Source organism: Camellia sinensis, chromosome 5 (genome assembly GCF_055761805.1).
Source record: "Camellia sinensis isolate YWXY chromosome 5, ASM5576180v1, whole genome shotgun sequence".
In the NCBI taxonomy this organism is placed as follows: Eukaryota; Viridiplantae; Streptophyta; class Magnoliopsida; order Ericales; family Theaceae; genus Camellia; species Camellia sinensis.
In genome coordinates, this window is record NC_138965.1 from 50,525,647 (window position 1) to 50,544,938 (window position 19,292).

The 19,292-nt window shown below is 41.4% G+C and overlaps 1 protein-coding gene and 1 long non-coding RNA gene across 2 annotated transcripts; one reads left to right on the plus strand and one right to left on the minus strand.

Moving 5' to 3' along the window:
- Positions 1-11,533: 11,533 nt before the first annotated feature.
- Positions 11,534-15,233, minus strand: LOC145791404 (disease resistance protein RUN1-like). Its single transcript, XM_082871757.1, has 5 exons — positions 15,124-15,233; positions 13,900-14,121; positions 12,467-12,965; positions 12,091-12,366; positions 11,534-11,985 (listed from the first exon to the last, which is right to left on the minus strand). Exons 1-5 carry the CDS (start codon positions 15,231-15,233, stop codon positions 11,560-11,562), a joined length of 1,533 nt encoding a protein of 510 aa, XP_082727883.1. The 3' UTR covers positions 11,534-11,559.
- Positions 15,234-15,814: 581 nt separating this feature from the next.
- On the plus strand, positions 15,815-18,970 carry LOC145790631 (uncharacterized). The gene is made up of 2 exons (XR_014329498.1): positions 15,815-17,686; positions 18,674-18,970. It is a non-coding gene; the product is annotated as an uncharacterized LOC145790631 (long non-coding RNA).
- Positions 18,971-19,292: the final 322 nt, after the last annotated feature.

A 19,292-nucleotide genomic window follows, 5' to 3' on the forward strand; every position in this document is an offset into this window, starting at 1 on the left:
GGAGGAGCGTGGACTTAGTCAACAGGATTATACGAGGAGAATTATTTCTTCCCCGTACAATTGGCGCCGTCTGTGGGAAGAATAGACAGAACAAAACCTCTTGATTAAAGCTTCTCCCCTTTACATCCAATGGCACACATTGAAGAATTGCCGCAGTCCGCCGTCGACGGGCTAACTCCAGAAGGGGGCGCAAGGCGTGAAGGATTACCCTCTGTCCCTCCCATGGCGGACTTGGAGCCCCAACGACATAACACCAGGAGGGATACAAGGGGGAGGCGAACTAACAGCCCCGTCACTCTCGTTCGCAAAGTCCTGACAGGCAAAGGCGGAGGATTGACCCTCAAGCTCTGGAAGATCACGTAAAAGAGCAAGATGAATTGATAAGAAAGATAGCGGCGGACATAGAGGCCTTGAAACGCCAGATGAAGAAAAAAGAAGTGGCGACAGGAGAGGGGCGCAAAAACAAGACGCCCCCTCGCCACTCAGAAAATTGTAGTAGGAATACTACACCCTCACAAGGAGAGAGTAGAAGCCTCAGGACAGGCGATACTCAATCATGGTCTTCCAGAACTCGTCACTCCAGGTCTGAGAGGACGAAGTCTGAAAGATCATACACTGAAGGAAGCACATACTGGCCCTCTCATTCGTATCAAACTAGATCTAGACAGACGGAATTACCCAGATCATCCGACTTACGAACCGTGCTCGAAGAGAAAGCACGATGCAAGGAGGATGCCAAGGCGCGGGATCCGCACAGAGTTTCTGCCTTACAGCGGTTGGCTCCTCGGACGCATGGAAGCGTCGAGGTTGGAATGCCAATACCGCGCCCAGCCTACGAACCAACGGACAAAGCATTGGCAAGATTACAAACTTCGCCGTTTGTTCCAGCGATCGAAAACGGGTCCCTACCATCAGGCTTCCTTCAGCCGAAATTCACCACATATGAAGGGAAGACAGACCCGTATTCACACTTAAGCCACTTTCGCCAAGTCATGGCCGTTTACAGGCGAAACGAGGCCTTAATGTGCATACTCTTCCCGTCTAGCCTTGGTGACCTAGGCTTGACTTGGTTCGAGAAACTTCCTGAGGGCAGCATAGCCTCTTGGGCGCAATTGGCAGAAGCGTTCGTAACAAGGTTCCGAACAAACACTAAAACCCCGGTGGAGATCGACCAGCTACTCTCCATCGACATGGGCGATAAAGAGACCCTAAGATCCTACAACAGTCGCTACTGGGAGACATTCAATCAGATTGGGGACTGCCCCACCAATCTCGCCATTGCACAATATAAAAGAGGCCTTCTAGTTGGGAACAGACTGAGGGACTCGATCACCATGACGCCACCCCTCACTATGGAAGCCCTGATGGAAAGAGTGCATCAGCACATCAGGGTAGAAGAGGATGGCGCATGAGCCAAAGCAAAATCTAGTGCGACCGCAGCACCAGAAAAGAAGACCTCAGCGAAGGTCAATACAGTAGATCGTCAGAGCAAAAACAGACGTGGCAGACGAGATAACGGAGAAGACCCAGATAAAAGATGGTTGAGAATCCGTACTGCCATAACCACGATGTTCAAGAAACCGATATATCGGATTCTTAGCGAAATAAGAGATGAGCCTTTCGTCAAGTGGCCAGCCAAGCTAGGAGAAGCCCAGAAGGACTATGACGAAAGATCACGGTGCACCTTCCACAAAGAAAAGGGACACCGCACAGAGAATTGCACACCATTGAGACAACACCTGGAAGAGTTGGTGGCAGCAGGCCACTTGGACAAATACATTGAAGGAGGGGCGCAACCAGCCTCCCAAGATCACAACCCTAACGGAATGCCAATCGACCTCCCACCTCAAGGCATTATCAATGTGATACATGGAGTCTTTGAACCTGAGCGTGTATGCGAGCTCAGGGGGTCAATTAAAAAGGCTGAGCACTTTAGAGAGGTGCTAAGTGCCCAACCTGCCATCAACAAGGGAAAAACCGAGGTGACAAACGTCATGACTTTTTCAAATAAAGACTTGGATCGAATATACTGTCCTCACAATGATGCCCTAGTCGTCACTCTCCGAGTCAAGGATTTTGACGTCAAGCGGATTCTGATTGACTAGGGTAGTTCATGTGAGATCATGTACTACGAAACATTCAAACAACTGAAGCTACAAGACAAAGACTTGGCGCCTGCCGTATCTCCCTTAATTGGATTCAACTCCATGCCAGAATGGCCCGTTGGCAAGATAATTCTTCCGGTCAGAGCAGGAAGCGTGACAAAACAAGTGGAGTTCTGGGTATTAAAGGTCCCTTCCACTTACAACATCATCTTGGGCAAAACATGGCTTCACGCCATGCGTTCGGTGGTGTCATCCTACCATCAGGTAATACGGTTCCCCAACGACACCGGTATAATTGAAGAAGTCTATGGAGATCAGATCATGTCAAAACAATGTTTCGCCACGGTAAACGGCAGCCGCGCTGCCAAAGGATACGTACATTCAGTGGAGGAACCTGAAAACAATGAACTATTCGCGGACGTCGGCAAAGAGGCTGATCAAAAAGCGGTGGAGGACTTGGTGGAGGTAAAAATAGATGAGAAGGACCCGGATAAGTTCTTGCTTGGCTCGTCGTTGTCCAGCACTGAGAGATTAGAGGTCTTGAAATTCTTGACCTCTAACATCGAAGTGTTTGCCTGGACACCCTACGACATGCCAGGCATTGATCCAAACTTCATCAGTCACCAACTCAATGTCCACCCATCCGCCAAACCAGTCGTTCAGCGCACACGCAGATCGGCACTCCACCACGCCGAAATAGTAGCGGAAGACGTAGGCAACCTGCTGGAGGCAGGAGCAATTAGAGAAGTGCACTACCCAAGATGGATCTCCAACACAGTCGTAGTGCCAAAGAAAAATGGCAAATGGCGAGTCTGCGTCGGCTACAAAACAGTTAACAAGGCGTGTCCAAAAGACAGCTTTCCTCTACCGCGGATAGATCAACTAGTGGACCTAACGGCGGGGCACAACCGACTTAGCTTTCTGGATGCATACAGAGGCTATCACCAAATCGCCATGCATAAACCAGACCAGGAGGTCACATCTTTTACAACTCCAAGAGGATTATACTGTTACAAGGTCATGCCCTTTGGCCTGAAGAACGCAGGGGCAACATTCCAACGAATGGTCACCAAGATGTTTGAACCATTGTTAAGCAGAACAATGGAAGCTTACATCGACGACATGGTGGTCAAAAGCAAGGATGAGAATGACCATCTTAAGGACCTAGGCAAGATGTTTGAGATCTTGAAGAAGCACAAGTTGCGCCTCAATGCGTCCAAGTGTGCATTCGGAGTAGGATCTGGCAAATTCCTGGGCTTCCTCGTGACCAACCGAGGTATAGAGGCAGACCCCTCTCACATCAAGGCAATCCAAGATCTGGAGAGACCAAACTCAGTAAAAGAAGTGCAGCATCTCACCGGCATGGCAGCTGCACTCAACCGGTTCATAAGCAGGTCGTCAGATAGACTACGACCATTTTTTCATGCCTTAAAAGCCAAGTTTGAGTGGGATGAAGAATGCGACCGAGCTCTGGAAAGCTTGAAGGAGTATATGTCTTCCCCACCACTGCTTGTTACTCCAGTAGCTGGTGAAGAACTCTTCTTATACCTGGTGGTCTCTCAGCACGCAATTAGCGCAGTGTTGGTTCGTGCAGAAGGAATCCAACACTTGCCCATCTATTGTGTCAGCAAGACGCTGCTGGGAGCCGAAACAAGGTATTTGCCACTGGAAAAACTGGCATTAGCCTTAATGATGGCCTCCAGGAAATTGGCACACTACTTTCACGCCCACACCATAGTCGTCCTCACAGCTTTCTCACTAAAAGCTTTGTTTGAGAGGGCGAACTTTTCTGGACGAGTTTTGAAGTGGGCAGTAGAGTTGGGACAATTCGATATCAAGTTCCAACCCAGAACCGCAATAAAATCCCAATCTTTGGTAGACTTCGTCGCAGAGTTTACTCCTGGAAGTCATCATATCTGCCCAGTCGACCTAACTGACACAACCAAACTAGGGACGGAAGTTGACGCCGGAATAGCGCAACCCCTAGTAGAAGGTACTCAGTCAAACTCCAAGGCAGACCAGACTAAGGACAACAAGGAAGAAACAAACAAAGGCTCACCAACAGTACAATCAGATGACGAAGGGCAGACAGCAAGCATGGACCTTGAAGAAAACACCATTCTTGACCCCACGACATCATCTGACCCCTCCACGTGCTGGAAGTTGTTCGTTGGAGAGATGTGGAAGCTCTTTGTGGATGGAGCATCCAACCGGCATGGTGCAGGGCTTGGCATAGTCCTCATCTCCCCAGACGGCCTGGTTGTAGAGCAAGCAATCAACCTTGGCTTCCCAACATCAAACAACGAAGCGGAATATGAAGCGCTTCTCGCAGGACTCAAATCAGCATGCTACATGAAGGCCACCGAACTAATGGTTTACAGCGACTCACAGCTGGTGGTAAATCAAATTTCTGGCGACTATGAAGCGAAGGATGATAGGATGGCCAAATACCAAGAGTTGGTCAGAACAGAGATCAAGAAATTTGAAGTAGTAAGGATAGAGCAAATCGGCAAGGAGGAAAACAGCAGAGCAGACGAACTAGCAGGTTTCGCCTCCATGGTAGATACCTCCATACCCCATCCACTACTGATCGACTACCTACCTAGACTAAGCATAGAAGACCCCGAAGCAGAAGAAGTATGTTGCACAGAACTAGGCCCCTCTTGGATGGATCCCATCATCCTGTTCTTAAAAGACGGCATCCTGCCAGAAGAGAAAAAAGAAACCAACAGAATAAGAGCGAAATCACAGCGATTTTGGCTCTCCCCATCCTTAGCATTATACAAGAAGTCATTCTCAGGATCCTACCTAAAGTGCGTACATCCCAGCAAAGTAGAAGCTTTCTTGTACGAGATACATGAAGGGGTGTGCGGAAGCCATCAAGGTGGAAGATCGCTAGCTTACAGGGCCATTTCACAAGGTTACTGGTGGCCATACATGCAGGCAGACTCAGAGAAATATGTAAAGAAGTGTGAGAAATGCCAAAAATTCGCACACCAAATTCATCAACCAGCAAGAGAACTCCTACCATTGACCAGCCCATGGCCTTTCGCAATGTGGGGTTTGGACATAGTAGGACCGCTTGCAACAGCACCCGGCAACAGGAAGTTCTTTATCGCAGCAACAGACTACTTCACAAAGTGGGTGGAAACAGAAGCATTGGCATCAATCAAAGAAAAAGATGTGAAGAAGTTCGTTTGGCAGAATATCATCACTCGGTTTGGCATACCAAAAGCCCTAATCTCAGACAATGGCACTCAGTTCGACGGCAGAATCTTCAGAAGCATTTGTGAAGAATACAAGATAGAGTTCTACAATTCTACACCGGCATATCCTCAAGCGAATGGCCAAGCAGAAGCATCAAATAAAGTCGTCTTGGATGGACTTAAGAAAAGACTAGAGAAGGCAAAAGGCAAGTGGGCGGACGAACTTCCTCATGTTTTATGGGTTTACCGCACCACACCTCGACGATCAACAGGAGAGACACCATTCTCCTTAGCCTATGGAATAGAAGCAGTAATCCCACTGGAAGTTGGCCTCCCCACAATTCGAAGCGAAAATTTTGATCCAGACTTAAATGAAGAAGCCATAGCGTTGGAACTCGACCTCGCGGAAGAAAGAAGAGAAAGGGCACTGGTTCACATTGCTTCATACCAACGAGAGTTAATTAGAAAATACAACAAAAAGGTGCATCCAAGACAATTCAAGATCGGCGATTGGGTACTGCGCAAAGTAATGGGAAACACCTTGGTACCAGGAGATGGCAAGTTAGGGCCAAACTGGGAAGGTCCTTACAAAGTGGTTGGGTTAGCAGGCAAAGGGGCATACCACCTAGAAGACAAGGACGGCAAAGCAATCCTTAGGCCATGGAACACGGCCAATCTCAAGTTGTTTTATTTTTAGCTTTTTCTTTTTCAAACATGTAATTTCTTCTTTTTTCTCAATAAGACAATCAATTCTTTTTTAGCATGAGTTGTTCTTTGTAAAAGTTAGTTTTAGTAAAGATAGGAATATTGCAAACCTTTTGTTCTAAGTTAGCTGGAAAAAACTAACTTAGAGGTTGGCTGGAATAAACCAACACCCTTCCTAAGCCCAGGATAAGGATCCAGGCTGCAGGACGTTTGGTCGGAATAACCAAACATTGTTCTAAGTTAGCTGGAAAAAACTAGCTTAGAGGTTAACTGGAATAAACCAACACCCTTCCTAAGCCCAGGATAAGGATCCAGGCTGCAGGACGTTTGGTCGGAATAACCAAACAATGTTCTAAGTTAGCTGGACCAAACAATGTTCTAAGTTAGCTGGAAAAAACTAACTTAGAGGTTGGCTGGAATAAACCAACTCTTAGTACTCTTCAGCCGAAGTATGGGGATGGCTGAAGAATGGTTGACTGGATTAAACCAACTCTTTGTACTCCTCAGCCGAAGTATGAGTATGGCTGAAGAGTAGTTGGCTGGAATAAACCAACTCTTGGTACTCTTCAGCCGAAGTATGGGTATGGCTGAAGAGTGGTTGGCTACAAACAAACTCATTGTACTCCTCAGCCGAAGTAATTATGTCGGCTAAGGAGTGGTCAGCTGGAATAAACCAACTCCTATTATTCTTCAGCCGAAGTAAGGGTATGGCTAAAGGGCGGTTGGCTGGAGTAAACCAACTCTGAGTACTCCTCAGCCGAAGTACTTATGTCGGCTAAGGAGTGGTTGGCTGATAAGCATAGCTAGTTTAACCATTTAAAACCGAAATGGCAGTTGGAACAATAGAAGACATTACAAGTGCAAGCACACATCAAAACCGGAACAAGAGTTCAAACAAAATTTTCATTCATTGAAAAGCAAGTACAGAGGGGCATAGCCCGGTTACATAGACAAAAGGTAACAAAAAAAGAGAAAAAATCAAGAAAAAAGATCTTCAATTTCGGTGTCAAAGGCAGCATCGGCATCAACATGAAGACCGGTTTCAGGCGGAAGGACGTTTTTAGTCGCAAGAGTGGTTTCGGTCGGAACCACGGTTTCACCTGGTTGTTTAATAGTTAGATCTTCCACCATGGGCTCCAACCGAACTGCCTGATCTACATTCACAATCGGAGTATCCTCAGGGGCAGAGTCTTCATCAGAGTCTGAGCCCTCAAGAAACTGCTGTTGCATGGCATTTGCATATTCCATGAGGGAGTTCGGTATAAAGTAGGCTGGAGGGTTGAAAACCTTGGTCTGTGGATCATGACCGAGCTTCTCAACGGCTCCCCTCCAGCCGCACTTAAAGAACAGATCCTTGGCGGCCTCACACTGTTTGACATATATATCCTCTGCCTTCTTAAAGCCTTTCTTTTCGGCTTCTTTGGCGCTCTCTTCCAGCTGGTTTATCTCGGTGTCTTTCTTCTTTTCAAGCTTTACCAGCTCGCGCAGGTGCTTGTCCTTCAGAACAATGGCAGCCTTCTGCTTTTTGGCTTCGGCCGAACTAACCAGTCCGGTCAGTCTGCCGATCTCACCTTGTAGCTCGGCCATTTGCTTTCTGGCCTCCTCTAGCTCGGTCGCTTTTGCTTCAGCTTCTGCCGCGGCTTGCCTTGTTATTTTTCTAAGCTCCAGCACTTTCCTATGAGTGATTTGGTTTTTCTGAATGGCCTGACAAAGCAAAGATTTTCCTTTAGCCGAAGTAAAAGGTTGAAAAAAGAAAGTAGACAAAGAAGACGACCGAAGTTGCTTACCAGAATCATGGATTTGGTCGAAGACCGGATGGCCTTCAGTTCAGTGTTCAGTTGTTTTTGGTGGTGCTCCATGTCTTTGGGGAGGCACACACTCTTGGCCAGGTTGAAGGCCAACTGATGGTCTTTTTCAGCAACAATCGAGTCTGAGGCTTGGATGTCTCGGTTGTTGAAAGTAAGTTTCGGTGCCCAGCAACCGGTCGTTCGGTCAGAAGGCTCCGGTTGGGGGCTCGGTGGTAAGCTCGGTGGAAGAGCAGGTTCTTCTTCATCAACCAAAATTTGTTCGGTTTCGGCAGTCCGGGCGTGCTTGGTTCGGCGGGAAGAGGACGGCTGTTGAGAAGGGAGGGCCACAACAGCAGGCTGCGATTGGCTGGGTGGCGTTACTTCGGGCCTGGTTGTCTCGGTTAAAAGAGCCCTGACTCTGTTCTTTTTTGCCATCTCTTCTTCAGCTGTCAGTGGGATCAGTCTAATCTCGGGCAAGGATGGGTCCGGTTCTGGGGCGTCTTCAAGAAGAAAGTCAGTTACTCTGGCTTTCCGGCGACCACTGTATCGGTAGGTCGGCTCGAATTGCAGTAATTTGGCCCAACTACGTTCAGGATATCGTAGTCTGCGAGAAAAGACAACTGTTAGTTCGACTGAAACATTAAAAAGCCGAAGTAAAAAAATGCAAGGAAGAAGACCGAAGTTAAATTACCGGGCTCTCCTTTTTTCCAATTTATAGGTCGGCCAGGAATTTGGGCTTGAAAATCCTCAAAGTTCCCAGAGACCCAGAAAATATCGTCGTCGTTTAAGTCTTTGTCCAGTGTATATTTTATTATCTTCTCTCGGCGGCGACGTATTCTAAGGTAATAAACCCATCCATCCTCTTTTGAGCCAATGGAATATTGATGGAAGATTTCGGCCAGGCCAAGGTTTAGTCCGGCTTGACGGTTCAGTTCGGCTATTCCCATAATGATGCGGTAGGAGTTAGTAGATAGTTGGGTTGGGCATAGTCTGGTTTGCCTAAGGAACTCGCAAATCAATGGCTGGACTGGAAACCGTAGTCTGGTTTCTATAATGGATAAAAGGGTGAAGGGGACGAAGCCTTCATTGTCCCAGGGAATGACGTCTTTTTCGGCCAAGACCAGATGGACGTCATCAGGTATTTGGTAGTCTTTCCTGAATTCGGCTAGGCCGCCCGGAGTATTTACTAGGTATCTATACTTCCCCATCTATCGTATAATTTAAGAATAAGTTATATCGGTGCAAAAATTGTGCTCAGTAGCTCGGTTGAGCGCACGCAGGAGTGCCTGGGCAACCTAAGTCTGCAAAGTAGAAAACACAGGGGTTAAGCACAGATCATTGGACCGTGCTACAAATTAAAAGCGAGGTAAAAGAGTCCTACTTCGGCTTTATGGACAGGTTCTATCTCGGTTCAGCAAAATGCTTGGTAGCTCGGTTTGAGCAAGGTTCTTATTAGCCAAATCTTGGCAAGCATCTCGGCATACTGGCTTTAGAAACAATTTTGTTAGACCGGTTCATCGTCTAGGGGCAGCTTTCTGAGTTCGGTCTAAAAAACTAAGAAAGCTGGTTCAGCCCCAAAGGCCTAAATCGGTTGAACTATGAGTTTTGTTACTTCGGTTGAGCCTCTAGGGGCAGCTTTCTGAGTTCGGTTTAGAAACTAGGAAAGCTGGCTTAGCCCCAAAGGCTTAGCTCAGTTGAAGACCGAGGTTCCTTATTTATTAAAGTCAAACTTCATTCGGTGGGCTTATCTCGGCTAGAGTTATTCAGGAGTTGATAACCTACTGAAACTACTGATTTCTGGAGTTCTAGTTCGGTTATTATCTAAAGTGATCTACCTATATAGGACAAACAGTATCCTAGTTCGGTTGCTACATGATTTTGGATTCAAGACTAGTTTTTTACAGAATAGTTCATACACGCATGAGTTCTACTGATTTTCTCATGAAAGTGCAAAAGTGAAAACAAAAATGAACAAGCATGTTTCGCAAAAACACAGAAAGCAGAAAGAAGAAAAGAAAAACAGGTTTCTTGAAGCTTACCAGAGGAAGATGAAGCTAAAGAAGGAAAAATGGCAGCAAAGTCGCAGCCTCTTCAAGTGCAATGGAAGAACAGCAAGAACACAGGTAGGAGAGAGAAGAGAGTGATAGTCGAGTGGTAATCCAAAATGTAGAAGGGGTTGTTTTGTGAAAAGGACGAGAGGCAAAAAGGGCGGGACTGTTCAAAATTTTCGTAGTACGAGGGCGGCGTGACAGCTGCCCACAGCCTATCAGAACCTGCCACGTGTCATTGGAAAGTGAAGCGTTACAGTCAGTGATTGAAGAGACGTTTTGACCGAACGTGTAGAGCCGGAGTAAAATAAGCTCGGCTAGAGAGGCTAAACGATTTTTTAGTTCGGCTGGAAAGGCTTAAAAACGTTAGCTCGGCTGGTCACTAGGTAATCCCAATCATGCTGTGCAGATGGAATTAAGGGGCAATTGAGAGGGTAATTTTTGGTGAAAATCGGGCCGAGCTATGAGATGGACTTTACGGCCCAAAGTACGAGGGACTGGGTAAAAAGGGCCGACAAGTTACTCCGGCCCAAGAGAGATAAAGATTACTCCGGTCAAAAGAGATGAAGTTACTTCGGCTCAGGAATTGCCAAGCTACTTCGGTTTGGACAACTTGGAGTTAGTCCGGTCTCCGAGTTAGTCCGGTCATGACGTATTCTGGATAGATCGGTCAAGACCTTGCTACTCGGTAGCTCGGTCCCAACATTTCATGGTTCATACAAGGGAGAACCGAGATGAGGAGTAAAAGGAAGGGCCGAACTAAGGATAGTTTGGCCTACCTTGTGGCTCAACTTAGCCAGTTTACTTCGGTCAAGTGGTAGTTCAGCCATGGTGAAAACCATCCCACTTGGTTTAAGCAGTGGGGGGGTGTAAAAGGATAAGCATTATCCTTTAGGAGTATGAATCCTAGGAGGACTCTACATGGAGAAATAAAAGTCCTACTAGGATTGTGCCACTCGAAACCTATAAAAGCTCACAAGCATCACCTTGGAGGAGGTAACATAGCACAACATACAATTTTGCTTCCTGAATACATTGAGCTTTGTCTATTTGTCAAGTTTTCTGACTTAGGCATCGGAGAGGTTTCCGGCACACACCCGCCGGCTAGCTCACGTTTGTGTTTTCAGGTGACAAAGCGACGTCGTACGGAGGAGCGTGGACTTAGTCAACAGGATTATACGAGGAGAATTATTTCTTCTCCGTACATATATATATATATATATATCTACAAATCCAACAACCAATCCAAAGAAATCACACCGAACCCAACCCAACAATAACCACAAAGTAGAGTTTGTTATGGTTGTATTTATAAGGTTTGAAATAAGTTGAAGACTGATTACAAATATTAGGTGAATTGCATTCAACTAACAATCATAGTTGAAAGAAAGGTTACAATGTCTCATCATGCATATGGTATATGCCCTTTGTAACATTTTTACAAAATTTACAAAATATTGTACATAAAAATAAAATGTTAACTTTTTTAACCATAAAATGCCATAACTTTACAACATACAGTCAATAAAACTATCACAAAACAATTAACTACGTCTAGTTACAAGCTTAAATGTAAATGTATAAACTGATGTTGATGTGGCTCGTGATTGGATGAAGAAACAAAAACATAAAATGCAATCTCAAGTAAGGTTTAAAATAAAATCAAAATGAATATTATTGAATTAATGAAGGCCCATGCCAAGTGCAATCAGTTGCTATAGCTCATATCAAGTGCAACCAAGCTCTCCAAACAAAAATCATTGGGTATAGATTTTAAAGGGAACCCATGCCAACAAAGCCATCTTAACTTCTTAGGAAATTCTTCATAGTATCCAGTAAGCCGTACATTATAGAGATGGAGTATTCTCAGTCTCTGCATTCTTGAAAATGCATCAGTGTGTATATTTACTTCTTTAGATGTTGGAAATGATTCTGTTGAGGAAGAATTCATGGAGAACCAAGAGAAGCTTAGACGACGTTTCTTTGATGATGATGAACTGCCTTTATAAAGGAATGATGAGTTGTCATGGAAATATTCAGAATGATGTCTTTTTGAATTATTTACCCTCCTGGATGGCTCCTCTTCGTTAAACCCATTCATGTTGAGGATGAGGCCTTCAACTGTTTCTGTCCCCTGATTATAAATAATAATAATAAAAATTCAGAAAAAAAAGGCTAGATATGCATGCACATGGGCAAAAAACATATACAAATAGACATGAAACAGCACAATTCTTACAGTTTTTTCAATTAATACATTGAATGCATGCTTATGATGCCATAGTCTGCTCCTTTTCTCAGGTTCTTCAGTTGATTCTTGTCGTACAATTTCTCGTGCCATATCTTGAAGCAATTGATGCATCATCAGCTTGTTCTTTTGATCAATTATTAACAGGCATCTATCAATGAGGTTGTCAATCCCTGCTTCAGTGTAGAAATCACATCCATCTAGCACTGTAATTGTGAAATCTTTGTCTTTTTCACAAAGAAACAAGCAACATCTAAGAACAAATTTCTGTCATGGTCATCTTACAAAGAATCAAAACTTATTTTAAGTTTTGTAAGGATTTGGCCATCAGGAATCGCTTTCAATTCTTTAATGCACTTTCCCATACATCTAAATTTCTTTTAAATAAAGAAGACCCCAAAATTTGAAGGGCTAAAGGCAACCCTCTGCAGTAGCTCACAACTCTTTTTGAGTGCTCCTCATAACCTTCAATGGGGTGGTTTTGTCGGAAGGCATGCCAACTGAAGAGCTCAAGTGATTCATCGTCATTTAATTCCTTAACCTCATGCAACTTGTACAGTTTTTGTGCCTTCATTAAGTGCTCACGCCTAGTCGTTACAATAATTTTACTTCCTGGATAAAACCAATCTTGCATTACGAGCACTGCATTTAATTGGTCCACTTGATCCACATCATCAAGAACAAGCAAAACTTTTTTACAACATAGAGCATCTTTAATCCTAACAATACCTTCATGGACACTACAAATTTTTTTTTTTTGTTTCCCCTTCAAAATATCCTCAAGTAGTCTTCTTTGCAAACAAACCAAGCCATTGTGTTGCTCTGATATTTCTCTAATATTTGCTAGAAAACTACTAGCTTCAAATCTGTGAAAATTCAGATTATAAACTGTTAGGGCCCTTTGTTGTCAAATTTCATGGAAAAACCAAGGTTGTAAACATCTTGTAAGTTTCCTATTTTTCAGTGTTTTTTTGTCTTCCCGCTCGAGCGGAGAAAGTGACGCTCAAGCGGGGTTTGCACTCTCACAGCATCTCTGCTACGCCTGCAAAAATAATGGATGTTGTGATTCTACGCTCGAGCGTGGAAACTTCCGCTCGAGCGTGTACCCTATATGAATCACGGAATATGAAGTCTTCGCTCGAGCAGGCTTTCCCACCCTTGAGCGGACCGCGCGATTTCGGGTTCTATATATTTGCGTGTTGGTTCAGTTTTAGGATTACTTTTCCTAGATCTTGGTTAAGGATTTTAGGGTTTTGTTTGAGGTTTTCTTCTGAGTTTTTTGGTGAGTTTTCCTTGATGTTTTGAGAGAGTTCTAAACTTATGCTCTAAGATACATACATCAAGGAGTTTGTTGCTTTATATCCAAGAGAGTTTTCTTCGGTGGATTCTGAAGATTCAAACACGGAGTTTCAAAGGAGTTTGATTCTGTATGTAGTCGTTTATTCGACAAACGAAGTTGTGGATTCAACTTCAGATTAATCAGTTCCGAGATAAAGGCTTGGTGAAAGAGTTACAGAAGGTTTGAAGACAAATTGACTGAGTTGAGCAATTTGTGTGTTATCTTTGTAATCTTTCTTTCTTCAGTAGTGGATTGATTAGCAGCGTTTCACCCGTGATTTTTTATTACAATTGAAGGTTCTTCAATTGTGGTTTTTTCACGTAAAAATCGTTTGTGTCGATTTATTGTTTATTCCTAAAACAACAATCTGAATCACTTACGTAAGTGCTTGATGATTTAGATTATGTGTTTTGAATAATTGGGAATTGAAATATTTTAATCTTGATCTAATCACGAATCACTTAGGATTTTCATAAACTATTTTGGCAATGGTTGTCTTCCCTATTCCATCCATCCCATATATTGTCACAATGCCAACATCTGTCGATCCATCTTGTAACCAAGAATTAATTTCTTCTACACAAGAATCAATTCCAATTTGGTAGGGGGGCAGACTCAAGATTGTTCTATCCAATTCATTTGCAATCTCCTTGATGATTTGCTGAATAAACCTTGCCTCATGCCTATGGCCAACAACAAAAATGAAAGCAATACATAATTGACAGATCATTAGTTCAAATCAAACAAGAATTCAAACATACATGAGACAAATTCAAACAAATTTCACAATGCTTAAATTTGCCATTACCACTTAGAGTGTAAATAAAATGAAATAAATGTTGGTTGCAATTTACATAGTTAATCCTGGCCACTATGCTCAAATGGATGCAATTTACATAGTTAATACAACATGATATTTATTCAAAAGAAAGAAAATAACAGAAAATCCAATGACATTCACCAAAATTCCAACTCCCACTTGAATGATCAACTTTAAGACAAGAAGTTCATAATTTTCACAATCATAATGCTATTTACATTTTTAAACTTTATCTACCTATTCCTGGACTTTTTTTTTGTTATCATTGCATTCCCTATATGTATTTAAACTATTTGTGTTATTATCACACACCAGCATTTAGTTGGATTTCTCCTAACGGGGATGCACAACGCTAGCAATGTGATATAAGAAACACAAGTAGTTTTATAGAGGAGTTGTACTTGTGCTGAGCATGTGTCAAATATTGATACTTCTTTAACACACTTAGACACATCCATAAATTAAGCTTACCAAGATACTTTATAGCAAAATCAAAAGAAAAACCCCCATGTTTCATGGAATTGTTTTACACATGCAACAATAGTAAATAACAACAAAATGTAGATGAACAAATACGAAGAGTCTTAAAAATGGAGCGATGAGTGCATTTCAAGAAAGTTGTCAATAGCAAACAATAATATATTTGAAAACATATTTTCATAAATTTATCAATTGCCCGTCATTCTCTAAAGAGCATCTTTATAGTTATAAGGTGTTAGATAATGTTGGGCTTCAGTCTCTTTATTTCTGACGATTCTGTTGCATTGATGATGTATCATCTTGTTATTGGTTGTGCATCGCCATGCCTGTCATCATGAAAGGACATGTATAGGGTACAATGCACTTCAGATGACACCAATATTACCCTTTTCTCTCTTCTACTTTTTCTTTATCTAAACTTCTATTTCTTACTTCATATTCTTTACCTTTACTCTTTGCACATTCGGGCTTTTTCACACTTTTTCCATCCACCATTGTCACTCTTCTTCAAGCTGCATACCTCTTGCATCTGTCGTTGTCTATCCCTTAAATTAACTCCTTTAGTTTAGATGTTCCATTTTATAAGTTCTCCATCTCTTTTATTTTATCATTTTTTTGTATTATCTAATTTGTCCATTGTTTCTTCATTCTCCAAAAAATGGGGCATTTATAGTACATGTTGGAGTCAATGACGACTACTAAATTTTATTAGATTCCCCTTAATGCCGATGTCAGCTTGAATAGTCATGTCGACTTCAAGATTGAGGGTCCTGACTTCATTCCACTGCTAAATTGAGAGTGCCTCTGCCATTGGAACTTGAATCCAATGTAGTTGACTCCAAGCTAAATCGATTGCTTGGTCTTTAGCTTAACCTCTACAAACTTGAGTATTGCTATTCTAGGCCTGGCAATGGATTGAGTTTGACTCGGATCCAACTCGTCTAATCCAATTTGTTTTCAGAAATCCAGATCCGATAATCCGTGTAACCTGAATCCGCCAGATCCAAATTTAATAGACCGGATTCGGATAAATCAATTCTGGTCCTTTTATGTACCCGAATTCGATATTACAGCCCATTTCAGAAGTAGAACAATTGCCCTAGAAAGATCAAAACACTTGTCTCTCTCATGCGATTTCTCCAAAGATCGATTCATTGAATCACCATTAGAGATTTCTTTGGAGATCGACTTATCGAATCACCATTATCATCATCTATGATTTTGTTGCTCATCATCAAATCATCATCATCATTTGTGACGTCTATCATCTGCAATTTCTTTGAGTTTGATCATCATCAAACCACCATCTTTGATTGTGACTTGAATTTCGGAGACTTTGAAGCAAGTGCAACTTTTAGAGTCATACATCAAACATCTGTATATTTTTCGGAGTCAGTAATTTTCTGTGAATTCCATTGCTTTCCCCAATATTAGGGTGTTAGTTTAACTAGGTTTTAGTTTCAATGAAATGGGTTTGGCTTTATATTGATTGTTCTCAAGTGGGTTTGCTATAGTTATGATAAATTTGAAGTGAGTTTTGTTACTTGTGATTATTGTTGAGTGGGTTTGATCAGTTTGTGTATGTGTTTGATCCGTTTGTTAAGTGGGTTTGTTAATTGTGATTTTTGTTGGAATTTGATTTGTCGATTACGCCATGGCTCTGGGACATTTTAAGGCTCCCAGTAATGAGCTCTATAACATAATTGGTTTCATATTAGTCTACATTAGCTTTATTTGAGGATTTTTGACATGAAAAAAGCTAGATGAATTTTGTTTTTTTCTTGTTATTTTTGTGCTGGATCTTTTTCTAGTTTCAATCGTTGTATATAAGCCCATGAATTTTCAGGCTGTTTGTTCATGTCAACTAGTCTGTTTTTGTGTTTGTAAGATCTGCATGACTCTGTTTCTGTCTTTAGATTCAGATTGGTTTGATGGGGAAAAACCCCAATTGAGTGACTTGAAATATATGCTTGTTTTCTGTTACAAGCTGGACTTGGTGGAATACTGCTTTGGGCTTATTTATGGTACTGATGCTAATAAGCATATTCAGAGCATCCATAATGGTTTTGTTGATCTTTTTTATGAGTATAAGAGTGATTCTTCTAATTCCATAAGTTCTGTCGCATTTGTTTATGAAAATAGTAGCTCAAGTGGTAGTCAATTGCTTGCTGGTTCTTTGAAACAAGAAAGTTTGGCTGGTTTTCATAAGTGGTATGTCCAAAAACGTGCTTCTAACATTTACGCCTAACAAAAATCAGAAGTGGATCAATACTTTGAGGAGTTGCTCGTGGAGCAATACTTTGAGGAGTTGCTCTCTCTCTCTCTCTCTCACACACACACACACACACATATACATAGACATCTTAGACATTGCTTGTTATCAAATGAAGTTCAAGCCATATGAACTTGAAAACCCGCAAGTCGCTTGATATCAAATGAATTTCAGTTCTGACCATTTCATAAGTGGCTATCAACCATGAGCCAAACAGTTAACTATCCAAGCTTAGTTTAATAACTTTAACAAGCTTTAAAATTTGTCCAAGCTTGGTTCGTTAAACTTTCAAACCAATCTCAAATGAACTTTTATTGAGCCGAGCTCAAGCAGTTTGATATTTTATATAATTTTAGGCTTATTGAACCGAGCCGAATGAGCAATTAACTATTCAAGCTTGATTTGAAAACTTTAATGAGCTCTAAAATGTGTTGAAGCTTGGTTTGTTTGTTTAACGAACCAAGCACGAACAAGCTAATAACAAGCCAAACACGAGTCGAGCTTGAGTTGTTTGGTTCGTTTATCACCCCTAATCAACCATAATGAAACCTAAGTTAATGTTACAGATGTGCATTTGTCAGGTTATAGTTTTGCCCACCTTTTAAAAGCATTGATCAAGTTTGTTTGATTCTTTAACAGGTGCAGTTTTTGTTGTTTGCTTATTTGTCACATGTAGGTCAGTATATTTCTTCCCTCTTCTGGGCTTTCCTTTTGCTTCCTAAATAAAGTGCTTTTCTTTTTCCAAAAAATTATTAATTTTGTTTTGCTCTTACTATTTCAACTGTAGTTTATGCAGTTCAACAATCATCATACTTGTATTGACAATGATTGTTGTGGATATGATGGTTCCACAGTTTGGTTATGCTTTTCATTGCTCACGCAAAGAAAGAATTTTGAGAAAGGGGGGGGAAGGGGGGGAGATAAGGGTTTTTTTTTTCCCTCATTGATTTGGCCTTTATTTAACAGAATTAGTTTGGTTATGTTGTTTGGATGGCCATCACCCACTTCCTAATAGTAGGATATGGCTTCATTTAACATAGATGATTATAATGATAATTCAGAACATAGTCATATATAGCTTATAATTGGTCATTCCTCAATTGTCAGTGAACGTCCTTGGATATTTTTTATGGTTTTCAGAATTGTCCTAGTGGCTCACAATGCATCTATTATGTTTTTGTAGTGAAGCTTCACAGCAATAGGAAGGTTTATTGTTTGCTATAGTTAGAATTAATTGAGATGAGATTTGAAGAATGGTGAAACTGATCTCTCTTTTTTTCTATGACTATTAGAAATGAATTTTAACCAGTAGAATTTGGAGTTAATTGGGTTGAAGCTTGGTTCCTTGGAGTTCAATTTAGTTGTTGTGCATGACATGGCAGCATCACACTTTTTGAAGTATTTAACATTGTTGTTGCATGGTTTTGAAAAATACTCAAACAAAAAAAGTTTTTAGATATCCACACTGTATATGCATTTCTATATGAGTGGAATTGAGAAAAATAGATGGATTGAATCACTTGATATGTCATTTGCATTGTGATAAAAGTTATCTACACACTTTTTTTTTTTAACTGTCATTTCATTGGAATTACAAGGGTTTGTTTTTGTTTTATCCATGAACCCAAGTTCAATTGAACTATTTACTATTTCAATTGTGCAGGACTTCATAATGTTGTTGATGGAGAAAGAGATGGAGGAGTTAGTTAAATGCATACAAAGAAAGTCTAAGACAATTAACCTAGGGGAAGCTTGTGGATAATTTGTCATTAATTACTTTATCTTGTTTTGTGGTGAAATGTGGTTATGAATGTATAAATCAATTCTCAACTATTATAACTGTTTTATTTTTGTCTATGGTTGCCATGGTTTAGCATTGAATGAACTAGACAGCGGAAAAAATATTAAGTTTCATGATTGAGCTTTGAATGATTTAGATATTGAAGTGTTTACTGTTTTATTTTGGCTATTAGGTGCATTATTTTTTATAAGTTAGATATTGAATGATTTAGCATTTTTCTTTTCCAAAAAAACATTGATTGTGTTAGATACTTAAAAAAATAGTTCTGTATAAACTTATGAGTAGTAAAGTATTCAAATTTTGATGTTCCGAACAAATTTTTTTTATTTTTGTTTTTATAATTGGTATTTTATTAACTTTATATGGCTGGCTAAACACATGAGGGAAAAGAAAAAGAAGAAGAAAAAGAGAGAAAAAAAAAAAAAAGGATCGGATTGGTACGGTACGGATCGGATTATATAGATCGGATATCCATTTAATA